Here is a 16,493-nt window from a genome sequence, read left to right as displayed (position 1 = left end):
ACACTGGGCTTAAGTTGCATCAGGAAAATGGAAATATGTGTAGACATAAGCTCCTTTCCTATGCTCTTACAGCAAAGGGAAATAGTCGGAGCAGTTTGTAAAGCCATGATGCACTCAATTAGAGCAACATTGTCAAAAGCCAAGTCTCAAACAGCCAAGATCCAAGCAAGAGATCACACTGATTGGCTTACTTCCTGGCAAGGCCCCACAAGTCATTAATAAAATTGCTGATCGACACTGCTCACCAAGAAGGGTCTGCGGTCATAATGCTGCATTATGACTATTTAAGGAGAAGTCATCATTTACTCTGAACAACCTTGACAATTCTCTGCATTATTTTAAAAAAGCAATTCCTTTGTGCAGATGCTGATCCATGTGCAACATTGGATAATGACTAAGACACGGGACCAACAGAATATCACCTTTACCTAAGACCAGGGTAAGATACAGGTCATGTATGCATGTTGCCAACACCCTTTGAACACACACTGTTCTTCAATACTTCAGTCATGTACAACCTCCTTATTCTTACCCCCAAAAAGCTGCACTGCAACAACTTAAATACCAGTATTTGCTTTAGCGCCCCTTTTCTAGTTCTGAATATTCAGCGGGAGACACAGAAGCTAAATCCAATCCTGCCTCCTATCTGATATTTTAGTAGCATGACCCCCATAAATGCTGCCGCTCAGATGGGGTCTCTCAACCTTGACTTTTAGAAGAGAGAGCTTTAAAAGTCCCCTTGTAGGATGAGAAAGCCATCCATAGCATCCACTCAGTACACAATTTTGGGCAAACAGCGGCCCTTTTTGTTGCACCACAAAGTGCTTTTAAGTCTTCCAAGCTTGGTGTGTGGTGCAGGAAACTAATCCTCAAAGGGGGTGGGGAATGTAAAAGAAGTCTCGTTGGGTGTGTGGAGTTAATCACTGTTCTCTGTGTGGCAAATATTAAAATATCTGTAGACTATTATTAAAGGTGAGCATTGGAAGCTTGTAATTACTCATGCAAAGCCGACACCTAAACATTTAATTTGAATCATTTCAAAGAGCCATGCTTCCAAACCAGTATGCCATGGATTGCAGCTTTACATCCTGCTCCTAAATAATCTGCCTTGGAAGCAAGTCCTTCTAGGTGTCAGATCAAGGTATTAGTGATTATTTAAAAAGTTAGAATCAAATTTGTATAAGCTACTGGAAACATAACCACTAATTTAACATGTAGTTTTGATGGAAATCGTGCTAGACACAAGCAAATGCTAACAGACTTACCTCCTGTACTTTAGTAGGCTTAATTTCAGTGTTTGTTTCTGAGGTCCAGATGAAAGACCACTTGACCTGAATGTCTTCCTCTTTGGATTTCATTGAAAGTTTCAGCTGTAAATACAACATCATTACCATTTTAGTTTTGTCCATTAACAGATCTTGTACCCTAATTCTACTAGTTCTTCCAGCAATTCACAATGGTTGCAATTCATCAAGCAAGTACTGGGAATTTCCCATTGTCAGAATCTGAATATTTTATGCTTGTAGATTTTTTTTGCCTTCCATAGGCACAAAGGGAGCCTAGTCACCCACATAATTCATTGATAATCATAAACAATCAGATCAGTTTAACCTGCCATCATTTATAATTCACGCTTGCTAAAAGCTGAGCCATAGCAGTCACTAACTGCATATTAGGAACACAACATTTCATAATGTCTCCATATCTGTTTATATTTAGAATCCTGGTTCTGAGGGTTCAGTCAAACTACAGTTTTTCAGTTCAGATGTACTGGAAAACTATGGTTTGATTCAATAAGGAAGTAATGACTTAAGCTTTGCATGCAAGGAGGGGAGGAATGGTTGAGCCTACACATCTAAACCATGGTTAGCAGAATTCTTCAAATGCAGTCAATATTAAATGCGAGGAGGACATTTTCAAAAGTTCCACTTACTAGACTATCTGGGCTAACCTAATAATAGAAATAAATAAAACTATAGGTAAAATTTAACAAAACAAATTCAAAAATTACCTGCAAATGAAGTGGAGACAGTTTTACACTGTAAGACTGACATTCCGAAGTAACAGATGAAGAAACAAAAGAAGGATTGGGCATACTGACAATAAAATGAAAGGCATTTCCAATTACATTACAAGAGACCACCTGGAATAAAAGTAAAACTTAGCTTTAGAGACTGCATACACACATTTATATAGGACGCTATTATGTGCATTTATATAATTGACTGTCACTCACTGACAGTAGAGTTCAAGCCTTCATTGTGGCAACGCATGTAGTCTAAAATTAAAGGAGGCCTCTCCCCCACCTCCTCAGGTGAATACAACTGGCATATAATACTGTCCATTGTATCAAAAAGTCTAATTTTAGAACCAAAATTATATTCTTCTAAAGACAGAAATAGAACAAAGAAGTGAGCAGCTACAACTCAAAATGGTGCATTATATGCCCAGCTGCTGACAAGAGCATTCAAGGTTCCAGCAAGTATTTGGGATTTGTAGGGGAGGGGAGATAGAGTAGAGATTTTGTTCCCCTTTCCCATATTCCTGACACCTTTCCCTCCTACGTAGAGCTAGCCCTGAGTCCAATCATTCCACCCAGCCTTGCACTGTACTGGAGAATGAGGAAGTTTCTAGGGAAAGGGAAGAGGTGGGCGTTTTTTCTTCCCTCCCTCCTGAAACTGCCCTGGATTGTTCAGGCAGTTTCCTCCCCAACCAGGATACAAGCTGTTTGGGGCTTCAGCAGGTCAGTTCCTACTCTCTCCCCACCCGTTTCATTTTCCTTTCCTCCACAACTGACACCCTCAAGTTTCTATGGAATTTTGAATGTATGTGTATATGTATGGTAGTGGGGAGACAAGGGGTGTCAAATGAAATAACCAGAAAATGAAATTTAACAGGAAGATATATTAAGTTAGGGAACTAGCTCAGTTATTTTCTGCAACATGCTCTTAACAGACCAGTTGCTCTGCTTCATTGGGGGGGGGGGACCCTTCACACAGGCAGAAGCAGAACCCCCTCACTTTTTTCTCTGCCATGCCATTTAACTGAAATCAATAGCTTTAAAATTTATAAATCATGTCCTGACTGCTTGTGGCTCTAAGTTTAGTTATTAATACAATCAGCCTCTAATGCCTGACAGATTTTCAACATCCTATTAGAATACACAAATACAGTGGTGCCTCGCAAGACGAAATTAATTCGTTCCGCAATTCTCTTCGTCTTGCGGGTTTTTCGTCTTGCGATGCACGGTTTCCCATAGGAATGCATTGAAAATCAATTAATGCGTTCCTAGGGAAACCGACTTCAGACCAGGTCCGGGGACAGTCTGTCCCCGGACCTCTTCTGAAGGCTGGGGGGGGGGGAACAAGGGCTTTTCTTCCCACCCCCAGCATTTTAAAAAACCCCGGGACAGCGGAGGACTTCTCCGCTGTCCGGGGGATCTTAAAATGCTGGCGGGCGGCATTTTAAAATCGCCCCGGACAGCGGAGGACTTCTCCGCTGTCCGGGGCGATTTAAAAGCCCCTGGGAAGGCAGGCAGGGGGGAGCAAAGACTTTCGCCCCCTGCCCGCCTTCAGAAGGTGTTCCCACCCCCCCGCCCGGCTTCGCAGCAGCGCTACGAAGCCCGGCAGCTGGGGCAGCTGTTCCCGCCCCCCTCCCCCCTTCGGAACATCGTTCCGAAGTGGGGCGGCTGGGGCAGCTGTTCCCGCCCCACCTCCCCACTTCGGAACATCGTTCCGAAGTGGGGCGGCTGGGGCAGCTGTTCCCGCCCCCCTCCCCCGTTCGGAACATCGTTCCGAAGGGGGGCGGCTGGGGCAGCTGTTCCCGCCCCCCCTCCCCCCTTCGGAACATCGTTCCGAAGTGGGGCGGCTGGGGCAGATGTTCCCGCCCCCCTCCCCCCTTCGGAACATCGTTCCGAAGTGGGACGGATGGGGCAGCTGTTCCCGCCCCCCCTCCCCCCTTCGGAACATCGTTCCGAAGTGGGGCGGATGGGGCAGCTGTTCCCGCCCCCCCTCCCCCCTTCGGAACATCGTTCCGAAGTGGGGCGGATGGGGCAGATGTTCCCGCCCCACCTCCCCACTTCGGAACATCGTTCCGAAGTGGGGCGGCTGGGGCAGATGTTCCCGCCCCCCGCTTCGGAACAGCGTTTTAAAATGCTGGGGGTCGGCAGCGAACGCTCCTGACCCCCAGCATTTTAAAACCTCCCTGGGACAGAGACTTCTCTGCTGTCCCTTGGAGATTTTAAAATGCTGGGGGTCGGCAGCGAACGCTTAGCTCCCGCCCGCCAGCATTTTAAGATCGCCCGGGGCAGGTGGGGGGAAGGCAGGCGGGGGGGAGCAAAGACTTTTGCCCCCCGCCGGCCTTCAGAAGAGGTCCTCTTCTGAAGGCCGGCTGTGGGCGAAAGTCTTTGCTCCCGACCGCCAGCATTTCCCTATGGGCTTTCGTCTTGCGATGCAAGCCCATAGGGAAATTCGTCTTGCGAAGCGCCTCCAAAACAGAAAACCCTTTCGTCTTGCGGGTTTTCCGTCTTGCGAGGCATTCGTCTTGCGGGGTACCACTGTATATTATTTAACTTGCTTGCTTTTCAGCCACAGAGAGATTTGTGAAGGTTAGCTCAGGGTGGTCAGACAAAATTAAGAAGACGCTTTCTTATTACCATTATTAGTCTGGCTTCTGCTGAAGACCAGACCAATGAACCACCACTATTCGCCTCTAGGCTTACCTGCAAGAGTATAGCATTTTCTCCCTGCCCCAGATTCCTTTCCCACAACCTTTGCAATGGCAAAGGCTATTATAAGCACATATTTCTCTTTCTCAAGCTATTCTCTTTCCCAAGAACAGGTTTGCCTTGCAATTCCTATTAACTATTTCTTGTCTGCTAACTTTCAAAAGCTGAGTGGCATAACCCTAGTCATTAATCCTGTCATTAAGAGATCTGTGCAAATTTTACATAGCTAACATGGAACAGGTTGTTTATTTACCAGCATGATGCACAATTTAGCCAAACTTTTTGTGAGATACATCACAAGTAGCAAATTGGGCAATTGATAGTTAGCGAAAACTATAAACACATACAGTACTTCTGGGCATAGTGATATTGTTACATTACTAGTCCTTATAAACGTTGTATTTTGCTACAGAAAAGAAAAGACCATAAATAGCCAACTTTCCACTCAACAGCCAACTCATACAATACTCTCAGGGCAGACTGTATAACAGCAAGCAGGGAGCCCCTTACTGTGATTCCACTGGCGTTATTTATCAGCTTAAAGAAGTCTTTTAGGCTCAGTAGGTCTTAGTCCCAGCCTTAAATTGTCATTATGGTTCCTAAAATTGCAACACTTACAATTTTCCCCAGCTGTGATGTTTTCAGGGGGCAAATTAAGTGGTTTATATTCTTTTAGGGTCTAGAGTAGAATCTACTGAAAGGAACTCAGGGAGAGGGCTCAATATATATGTATCAAACAGCATAACTAGGTCTCTAAAGTACTCATTCGACAAGTGTGTTTATGTTAACAGGCAGTGATGAGACAGTGACAGGGGGCTGCCACTGTTCTGATCAAATGTTCACTCCTGTTGAGGAAAGAGTTAGCTAGCAAAATGCCTGAAGGCAGCTCTAGTGATCTTTCTTCCTTGTACTGATCAGGCCCACATCTCCTTAATTTCACTAGTGCTAGGTAGCTATTCATCAGCAATAACGTATTCCAACAAAGAAATGGGTTAACAAGGCACAGTGTGTATGAATAGTTATGCTACTTCAGGCTGTTACTGAAGAAGTTTTCACATTGCATTTGTCAATATAAGCGAATCCTGGCCATACCAAGAAAATTATAAAAGAGGATTATTGCTACTGTATGATTTTCTGTTATCAATATTCACAGGCACGTGACTGAGAGGACACACCCACTGCTAGAGAAAAGCATGTATTTAACAATGAAGTGAAAGTCTGCAGAGTGCCACTCCCACAGTTCACAACAGTTGGAAATTACAGACAATATTATGTGAACTTTGTTCAGGGTGTGCCTTAAGCTAAGAACAGCAGGAACAGAGAGATAAAAGTGTAACCCCATCAAGAAAGGCCAGCTTACAAGATGAAGGCATACCTCAGACTAGGCTTGTTTACAAGGGATTAAATTGAACCCTTGATCCTTACTCCTGTTTTGATATTATTACCTTTGCTCACAGGAGTACTTCTGCAACTTTCTCAAAGATTTTGAAGCCAGAAGGACTCGTGCTTGTGTTTGCTTCTCATGGAGACACTGGTATGCCAATTCCTAGCATACTTGTGCCTGATTTGCGAATAATTTTCTTCACTGGAGTGATTTCAGATACACTCCAGTGAGAACATCCTTGCAAAAAAGCAGTCCTAAAATATTTTGCAGTACCAGTTAAATTAAACACTATGTAGATTGCAAACTACATCAGGAGCCTGACAACCAAGTCGGTTGGCATATTACTAACAAAGACAGAGTTCTTAAAATGTAATGTTTTTATTATTTCAGATTCTAACTAGGGATTTCTGTGTATTCACAGGGCTTCTATTCCAACGTCAGATGCTAAAACACTATGCATATTCTTTTTAGAAAAACAAAATGCAGCCTATCCATTCCTGGTCTTTATCTTTGTATAGCTTATATTTTATGGAATGCAGTTTATAAGAGGGCAAGTTATTATCCAGTTGCATAGGGGCATACTGCATTTTTAGTACAGACCACTTTATTTGTGTATATTAATGATCATAAAAGAAAAAGGCAGACAGAGACAGACAGACAAAGATAGGGTGTGCAGTCCAATAAAGAAAATAACAAATTGTTACACTGACAGATATGTATTATTCTAAAATTGTCCTTCACCCAGATCTAGATTTCAGAAATTCAAATGCATACATTTTGGTGGGGATGGGAAAACGAGACAAGAGACCCACAAAGTAAGGAACTATCAGGTAAAGCAAGCTCACCTTTTCATCAGCAGACTTTACCACACTTACAACACGTTGTACCACAAGCTCTAGAGGCTGAGGAGCTGCATGTTCTTCAAATGTAAACAAGCGGGAGTCCTGGGGGAGAAAAGTAACATTTATTTGAAATAGTTTCCATAGCCCAAGGCAGAAACGCTTCTGAGTTCCAGTTGCTGGAAAACACAGGAAGGAAGAAGGCTCTTGAGCTCAAATCCTCCTTGAGAGTTTCCCACACTCATCTGGATGAACATGGTGAGAACAGGATGCTAGACTAGATGGGCCATTGGCCTGATCCAGTAGGCTCTGACGTTCTTAGTTCCCTGTTTGGCATGGGTTTCGGAGTATACGTTATTATTGAAGTTCACAGATTCCAAAGAACCCCAAACAGCTGGATGTTCAGCTAAATTCCAAGTCCTAGAACAGGACTAAATTTAGGAAGAAATATTTTACAATTAAGTATGAAAATATGCTTGCTATAACAGCTCCTTGATTTCATCTGAATTAGGTGCCTGAGAAGCTCAACTGCTTATATTAGAAGAGCCAAAAAGCAACTTATATTTATCTTGCTAAGTAATGTGTGTCATAAATCATGTGGAAACAAGATCGTCACCTAATTGTGTCACCTAATTATTACTTCAGTATAAACAGAAACCAAGTAACTAACCCCTGTAAGCAGTCCATGTCCACCCCATACTGACAATACTAAACAGAGTAATTTTACCAACAAGTTACTTAGCATTATGCAGCACTTTAGAGTGTTCAAAGGATTCACATTAACTCCCCCAGTCTTCCTAATGACTCTTTAGGGTAGGCCACTATTATTTCTATATTGCAAATTAGGGGCTAAGGCCAACAGATTCTAGTTCGCCCAAGGCAATCTTGTAGGATGTTGCATCTCATTGAGGACACTCTTTGGGTTGTGTCTGTGCATGATTAGGGTTTGCTCAAATATTATTGTGGGGTACAGCCTCCAATTCCTTATTCATTTCTACAAATATTATCAAGAATGCTAGGCATGTAACAATAATTGCCAGTAGTTTACACAAAACAGCAGTGAACCAGATACAGTGCTTGGGTTGTCTCATACAAGACAATCTCCTGGAAATGCAATTGCATGATTTGGGGTGGCCCAAGTATGAAATTGGGGTGAATAGCCCCAGTTCCTTATTTGTGCTTTCTGAGGTTCAAGTACTATGCAAAACACAATGTGTTTTTTTTGTTTTATTAGAGAGTCACATACACAAATATGTGTACCTGAATGCAGGGGTATGGTTTTTTATTAAAGTGACATTACCAGCTGTAGCGTGTGTGTGTGTGTGTTAAACTACATGCTCATACTTTCAGTTTATTATAATATACATGAAAGCTTGAGTCATGGGGTAAGGAGAATGTGTGCATGAATTCAACTGTGCTTAGCTCATTTTTGGTTGCTATTTTGTTACTGTTGTTCTTATTGTTTTATAGATTATGAAGGCTGTAGCACTTTGTGGATCCTATAATATGATTTTGGTGGTAATTGTGATGTTTAGCTTGTTTTGTTAATAGTGTTTCATAGATCGCAATTGTTTGATTGATAATTTATAATTGTTTTGCTGGTGATTCATGCTGTATTTGTGATGTTCTATCATGTAATTGTTATTTATAAGCAGCTTTGGGATCCATTTGAATGAAAAGTGGCATAGAAAAATAAGCGATCAATCATTGGCAGGGGAAAGGAACACAACTCCTGTTGAACACAAGTAAACTTTAAGCACTGCTGAAAGCTCTACTGCAGATGTTCTTAAACTGTGGCCAATGGAAAGCTTGCTGAACAGCTGAGACTTTCTGTTCTCGGTCCTACACTCAAGCTACGGCTGCTCCACTGGCTTATGACAATTCACAAGATTTTAAAATGTGCAAAATAAATTAACTGATTTGTAGGAAGGACACTATGAACCAAAAGCAGAGACACTGTATGCACTTTTGTAACCCCCCAAAAATCTTTAATAAAAACTTTTTTTTAAATAGTCATGGTCACTTAAGACTGGATACATTTACCTTTCTCTTTTGTACTTTCAGTCACGTATGATGTGATTTTAATAAGCTGTTCACATTTGTCAAGTAACAAATAAGTAAAATAAATAAAAGCTAGCACACCCCTTCATGGAAAGATGGAGAATTTAGTAGTCATCTGCATTGCTAAAAATTTAGGATTTCAAGCCTGTGTGTGTGTGTATAATCTCTTGAACTTGCAACATTAGCAATGAAGTCACATTTAACTACAAACTGCTTATTATATGTTGCATGTGCTCAGTTGTTACATTAACATTCTTCTCGAGTCTGTGATGAAGCAGAAGCAGCAAATCAGAGTTTCACTGGCTTCCTGATGACAGCATTGTTTTGAGTTGGACGGCTCAGTGAGAGAGTAAAAACACATTGCACTGCCAGGCAGTGAACTCATCAAAAGAAAAAGGATGCAGTTGCTTTCTTGGAAAGGATGTACGGATGCAAGCCATTGTTACTTTCCTATCAGCTTTCCTACAGTGTGCTTGCTTCCTAGCCTTTGACCCCCTCACAATTTACAGTTCAGTTTGCAGGGTTTTTTTGTTTTTGATTTAAAGTTATTAAGATCTAATGTAATACAGACAAGCAACGTGCTAGGTCAGGTATCATTAACCTTTCCTGACCCAGGACCCAGTTTTAAACCAAACATGCATTTGGGGACACAAAACCTTTCACCATACATATAATTGCAGGGTGCTAGTCAGAGGCATGCCTAAGGGTTGGTGAAACTGGCCTTCATCGGGGTTGCAGGCCTGGGGGGCACTTGAGCAAAAATCACCTATCAAGCTACAGAGTGTATATGTGTGTGTGGCGAAGCACTGAAATGCAGGAGAAGCTTCCCACCCTTCACACAAAGGAGTGCAGTAAAGTGATTTTTCAGGGGCGGGCACCAATAAGGGACCCTAGGTATGCCTCTGGTGGTAGTGCTCCTTTTGCAACCCACCTTGGCTCAGGCCATGATCCACAAGCGGGTCGTGACCTACCAGTTGCAGACCAATGTGCTAGATGACTATGCACGGCACAACCGCTTTGATTTATATTTTATATAAATTTCATGAAACAAAAACGTAATAGCAATAATAATAATAATAATAATAATAATAATAATAATAATAATAATAATAATAATAATAAAAAAGAGAGCTCCTGGGGGGCAGCTGCCCCCCTAAATCAAGTACGGTAAGTAAATAAAAAAATACTTAACTGACCAATTTCATCACAGATAACTCAGTTCTGTCTCCCCTAACGAAAAGCCTGTCCACTCCTTAAAATAAATCTTGTCTATGCCCATAGGTGGGAGAAAAGGATTGCTGAATGAATGAACTCTTGGGATGGGAGTTTTAAGGGATAAAGTCACAAACAATAGTGAAGGAATTGCTCCATTTTCCAGAAATTCAAGAAAACCCAGAGAGTTTATACATAACCTACTTGCAAATAGTTGTTTGGTAGAAAGGAGGAAAAGATCCCTTTTTTCAAATTTTAGATTTCAGGTTAAACAAAATTATACTGATCACTCCACACAAAGTCTCCCTGATTTTAAGGAACTGTACAGCCCCAATTCATTTATGTTTGGCCGCTTATCAACCACACACTGTTGACATCAAGTCCACTCCCTACGCAAAGCTGAAAGGTCCTGCCCGTGTGTGGTCAACGAAAATCGCCTGCTCTCGGTGCAACCAGTGCAACCCACAACACTTAAGAATCGAGCAGCTTTTACGGTGTAATTCTCATGGCACCGTGACTTGAGTGCAAGTTCTCTGGTCCCCCCCCCCCCAGTAAACATTATTTGTCGTTGCTCAGTTCCAGACTGCAGAGCGCCTTAGCACATCCCCTGTAGTCTGTTTGCAGCAAAAACAGCACGCAGTTTTGTTGTGGCACCTCCAAGACTAACTAAAGTATGCCGATGGCGGAAGCTTCGCTGGACCACGGTGCGCTTCCTCAGGTGCACGAAGTCCTCTTCCCCCGAGTTGCAGGTCTATAGGACACAGTTTGGCGAGGCAAGATCGCGACCAGCGAGGCGAGAAGGAATTGCAGGGAATGGGATGGCGAGCCCAGCTCCCTACGGAGCCGGAATCACGCAGAGCTCGCCTCAATTCTTTGTCTTACCTCCCTTGCTTTGGCTTCCCGGTTCAGCGCCGCTATCCAGGCTTTCTGCCACTGGCTCCTCCAGCTGCTCAGAGACAGCAGCCAGGCGAAGAGGGGACCCTCGTCCTGGGGCAGAAGTTGCTCCGGCGCCGGCTGCCTCCTGGCGCCTTGCCGCAGCGCGCCCAGGCCCCACTGCACCAGGTAGACGGCGACCACGGTCAAGGCGGCCGCGAACAAGGAGAGCAGCGAGAGGCGCTGCAGCTCGCCCAGCCAGTAAGCCAGCCAAGACATGACTGACCATAATGAGGGGAGCGGCGGGGGAAGCCTCCTCACATGCCAGCGGGATCCCTCCCCGCCTCCCCGCGCGCCTCAAGGCATCGGGCTCCTCCGCGCCACCGCCGGCCCACGAGGAGGAAGAAGAAGAAGAATCGCCTCTCCGGAGGGGCGAGAGCGAGCAGCCCCGGAGACGGAAGGGCTCGCGAAGGACATTCGCCTCCCTCAGCGAGAGAGAAGTCGCCCGAGCGAGGAGCCAGCAGCGAGCGGGACGCCAGAAGGAGGAGGAGGAGGAGCGCGCGTCACAGGGCAGGACCTGCCCAGCCGAGCCTTCAAGCAGCGCCACACGCGCGCAGCCACCGCAGCCGCCGGCCGGGAAGAGGAGGACGAGGAGAAGCCTTCAGAAGCGCCGCCAACAAAGCGCGCTCCGCGGCCCCGGGAAGCGGAGGAGCCAGCAGCCGCATCCTGCCCTCGCTCTGCTCCTCTCCGGGCAGCCCTGCGCGACGTGCGCGGCTCCTCAGGGCTCGGCAGCTGTCCCGCCTCCGGGCGCTGAGGGAATTGTCGTCCGGCTCTCAGCTAAGCTGCCCCGCCGCCTGCGAGGAGGAGAAGGATCCCCTCCCCTCTCACGCGGACCGGGCAGCAGCAGCAGCAGCGGCTCCTTATCCCTCGGCGGCCCTTCCCAGCCGGCACCTCACAGTCCTTAAAGGCGCAGCAGCGGGCTGCCGTCGCGCCCACCTTTGCTCCGGCCAAGCCTGCGGAAGTGGCCGTCCAGCGGCCTGGACAATGGGAAACCATCTCAGATGTCAGGTCCGATTTCAGTCTGCGCGCGCAGCCTTGCGGCGCATCTCTGGGGCTCATGAGCCCTTTGCTGTCAAGGTTTCGAGGCAGGCCCAAATCGTAGTGTTTTAGGGCATACTCTTTGGTAAGACCCTTAAAAATATTACTTGAATAATGCTCCCCAAAACCCCACAAAGTGTTGTTGAAGTTCACAGATAAATTGATTGGCCCTATTTAAAATGGTGAGCCAAGACCCCACACAGGTATAACTGCTAAGCAAAAGGCATTTCCCTAAAAATTGGTCAGGTGTGTGTCTGAATATTCGCACATAGACCATGTGGGTTAATGTTTGGGTCCTCTTTGACTGACAGTTGAGGCAAGTGGTTTGACACTGCATAACAATGTACAAGACCAAAAACAGAAATGTTACAGCTTTGACAAAATACAGACCTAAAAAATAAATAATTGATAGGGCTTTTTTTCGATAGCAGCTCCTCAAAAGGTGGCCAGGTTTTGGGAAAGGCTAAAGGGAGCCGCCTTGGCTTGCGAAAAGTTTGGCAATAACAGAAAAGCTGACTGACAAACCGAAGGAGGCTAAAGGTCAGACTGTTATATAAATGTATGGTCTGGTATGATTTTGGCACCTATAATAACAAGAAAACAGCAGAAAAGCATGGACACTGTATGCTTACTATATAAGTGATAGATTGTAACTTCTAAGTATTTGTATATTGTTTTATGCTTACTGTTTGGGTTACTGAGATTATGTAAAAATCACATTTTTTTCTCATCGTGCATCTTCTGTGCGAAAAATGCTTTCTGAAAGTATTCTGTGCATTCTCCAGTCAACTCCATGCAGCATGTTTACACATTAGGAAAAGATGCACATCAGCACCTCCCCCCCCCCCAGTTATGGGTCTGTAGTACAACAGTACCTGCTAAGATATCAAACGTAAAGGGGCAGGTGTGACATATGGTTAGAAGGTAGGTTTAAAATAACCAAAAATACTTGGGTTAAGCTTACACTAAACCCAGAACATCCCTGGAAGGACCTCACATACCTGTAGCAGATCATTTTATCGGGTTTCTGGTTGTCCAACTAAAGCAGGGAAGTTTGAGCTCTGGAGCCACAATTATTTGCCAAGAATCTCAAAAGCTAATTTTCTCATGCTGAAAGCAGCCACAGGAGAACAGAGGGAGGGGATGAAGTGCCCTGGCTCTCTGACACCCCAGTATGGAGCCCAGGGTGCCCATCTAAGCTGCTGCTTAACTTAACAGTAAAACAATTGCTTGGATTTTTAAGTGCTAAGGAAAAAATGCTGTTTAATTCCACTGCACAGCTGGATTTTAATGAGATCTCAGCATCAGTTGCCTGGGCTGCTTCCATTATAAACATGGGGGCCAAGAGTGGGGAAGGAGACTATGCTGGCCTAGCTATTGATCCCAAGAATCAGAGTGTGCCTTTAAGCAACTACACAGGCAGGGCAACAGGGAAAATACTGCAAGGGGAAGGAGGAACTGCAGTGGCAGAGGGGGAAGGGCAGAAAGGACAGGGCAGGTGGCCCTGGAAGAACTCCTGCATACAACTGTGACGCTTCTTAAATTTAAATTTGTATACCACTCTTCATCCAAAGATCTCAGGGCGGTTCACAGCATGAAAATACAAAATTTATGTATCCCAATGCTACAACACATTAAACTAGTGATACGTTCCTCTGATATTGCAGGGTCTTACTGCCACCTAATGAGAACTGGAGCACTGGCAGCCTACTTCATATGAGACTCCCATGAGACAGAATCACTCGAAAGAACATGTTTATTTTACTCCAAATTTTCTTAATAAAGATCTAGGTAAAGAAAACATACAGTAGAAAAGTAATACAAAGCAGCAACATTACATTAAAAGAAGGGATTCTGAAAACAGGATTTCTCAGTCCTAAAAAAGTTAATTGGATTGCTACTTAAAATTCAGCACAGATGTATTAAACCAGTATAATGCCTACAATATATAAATAATTATAAAAACAGACCTTTTTAATGAAATTTGTATATATCTTTAGTTTGAGATCAGAAGCAATGTCAATAGAAGTTAAGTTACAGTCCTTTCTGCATATTGGTGATGGCTACTCCAGTTGCCCTTTTAAAGAAGCCCCAGAGTAGCTAGGAATACTATCAAGAAAATTAGGCCCTTTTGTTAATTTTCTTTTGAAACGTCCCTCAAGCCATTTAGATTTGACCTTTGGCTGTAGGAAGGGGATAAAATAAATTAGCAACCAGTTCACATACAGCTGAAAGGTAACTGGCAGTATGTATAACCAACAAAGTGCTATGAAATGCAAAACTAAATTAAAATGTAAAACACAAAAACAAGAACTTGGTGCAGTCCACACAATCAGGTTCAAGAGCTATAAAAAGAATTAGCAACATTCACATGTAGGCATTTAATTGTTTACCATATAAGTGCCAATGCTGCAATTAGAAGCAGATTTAGTTCTATTGACAACAGTGGTCCTTTAAAAATAAATGATATCACCATAGGAGGCCTATAATTTAGATAGTTTCTTCATGATAGAAAGTGGTAAAATGGTTAAGGACCTCATGGAGTGCTTATCTTGATAGTGTTCCTTCACAGGTCAAGTTAAGCCATACAAAAATCTTTGAGATAAGAATACAGGCAACTCTTAACTTACACGGGGGTTAAGTTCCAGGAATAACACATAAAGCCAAAAATCACATATAGTCAAAACACATTGAGTGCAATGGCGAGTGGAATTGCCAAAGCCCCCCCCCCCCAGATGACCACTTTTTATTTATTTGTTTTTATTTGCCAAGAGTGTAAAGTTGAATGCGCACAAGTTAAATGCACGTAAGCTGCGAGTTACCTGTATATGACACTACAGCCCAGACTATTACAGTAAGGTTCAGCTCTATACAAGGTTTCAGTACTGATGAACTAGTTACCACTGTAGGAAAAAGAAATGTACGTTTATTTTACCCTAATAGGCAAGAAAATGTAAACAATGTTACAGAGGACTATAGGCACATACCAGCTGCTAATGACAATGGGTTAGGGTTGAAGAAGATATAAAAACACACTTCCAGAGAAACATGGTAAAGGCTTTGTTACCTATGATGATATACGCCTTCCTATGGCGCTGATAAACAGGTTTGAAAGGTTTGTAATTTTAGAAACCCAAAAGATCTCCTGAATCAAACATAACTGTGGGAGAATCACTTTCAGCTCTTAAAAAAACAATCTTTTGTGTCTCTAACCCAGGCATAGGCAAACTCGGCCCTCCAGATGTTTTGGGACTACAACTCCCATGATCCCTAGCTAACAGGACCAGTGGTCAGGGATGATGGGAGTTGTAGTTCCAAAACATCTGGAGGGCTGAGTTTGCCTATGCCTGCTCTAACCCTCAAGTCAGGATACAGACATGGTGCTAAAGTTACAGAAAAACTGTCTGAAACAATTTCATTGAAGTTGTGGTCTAAATCAATACATGGAACTAGTTTGGAATCAAAGTTGCTGGGTTCAGAGTTTTGACCATGTTGCTAAATGCAATTTATTTGGATATCCCACTTCTGAATCCAGGAATTACTACAATAATTTGGAAAGCTGTGTAATGCGAGAGAGATAAATATTTGCTTTGGAGCAGCCCTGATCTGACCTGGGATTGAACCAACTCTGATCTGGGCCCCTACCAATCCAGGTCTGTACACAGCATTTTATTAGGTCTAAAAACCCTGATTAAGCATGGTCTTCGCGTGGGGGGAGAATAACACATGCAGGTTGCCTGCACATCTGCCCCTGGTCTTGCTGCTAGACTGCCGCCCTTGACACTCCCAGATCATTCCAGGTGGACCTGACCTGACCTGGGGCTGCCTCAATCCAATCCAGCTGCATCCCAGTTCAACTTGAATTTGGTTTGGGATCTGGAAAGATCATGTGCACTGCCCTAGTAAATAAAAGGTAAAGGGACCCCTGACCATTAGGTCCAGCCGTTACCGACTCTGGGGTTGCGGTGCTCATCTCGCTTTACTGGCCAAGGGAGCTTCCGGGTCATGTGGCCAGCATGACTAAGCCGCTTCTGGCAAACCAGAGCAGTGCACGGAAATGCCGTTTACCTTCCCACCAGAGCGGTACCTATTTATCTACTTGCACTTTGACGTGCTTTCGAACTGCTAGGTGGGCAGGAGCAACGGGAGCTCACCCTGTCGCAGGGATTCAAACTGCCGACCTTCTGATCGGCAAGTCCTAGGCTCTGTGGTTAAACTCACAGTGCCACCTGCGTCCCCCCTAGTAAATATAGGAGAGTAAATAAAGTATCCCAATATATAATCACAAGGGTGACACCCA

General features: G+C 44.1%; 1 protein-coding gene across 1 annotated transcript in view; it reads right to left on the bottom strand.

The window, feature by feature from the left end:
• The window catches only part of C2CD2 (C2 calcium dependent domain containing 2), a 28,748-nt gene extending 16,667 nt beyond the window's left edge, over positions 1–12,081 (bottom strand). The window contains exons 1-4 of the mRNA XM_081199130.1: positions 11,105–12,081; positions 6,956–7,054; positions 2,012–2,143; positions 1,266–1,370 (exon numbers count right to left, since the gene is read on the bottom strand). Coding sequence (XP_081055256.1) covers positions 1,266–1,370; positions 2,012–2,143; positions 6,956–7,054; positions 11,105–11,374 — 606 coding nt within the window. The 5' untranslated portion in view covers positions 11,375–12,081. The remainder of the gene's footprint in view (positions 1–1,265; positions 1,371–2,011; positions 2,144–6,955; positions 7,055–11,104) is intronic.
• Positions 12,082–16,493: the final 4,412 nt, after the last annotated feature.

Source organism: Podarcis bocagei (assembly GCF_964188305.1).
Source record: "Podarcis bocagei genome assembly, chromosome: 6".
Classification (NCBI taxonomy): Eukaryota; Metazoa; Chordata; class Lepidosauria; order Squamata; family Lacertidae; genus Podarcis; species Podarcis bocagei.
Note: the sequence above shows the minus strand (reverse complement) of the source record. Positions and strands in the feature narration are given on the sequence as shown.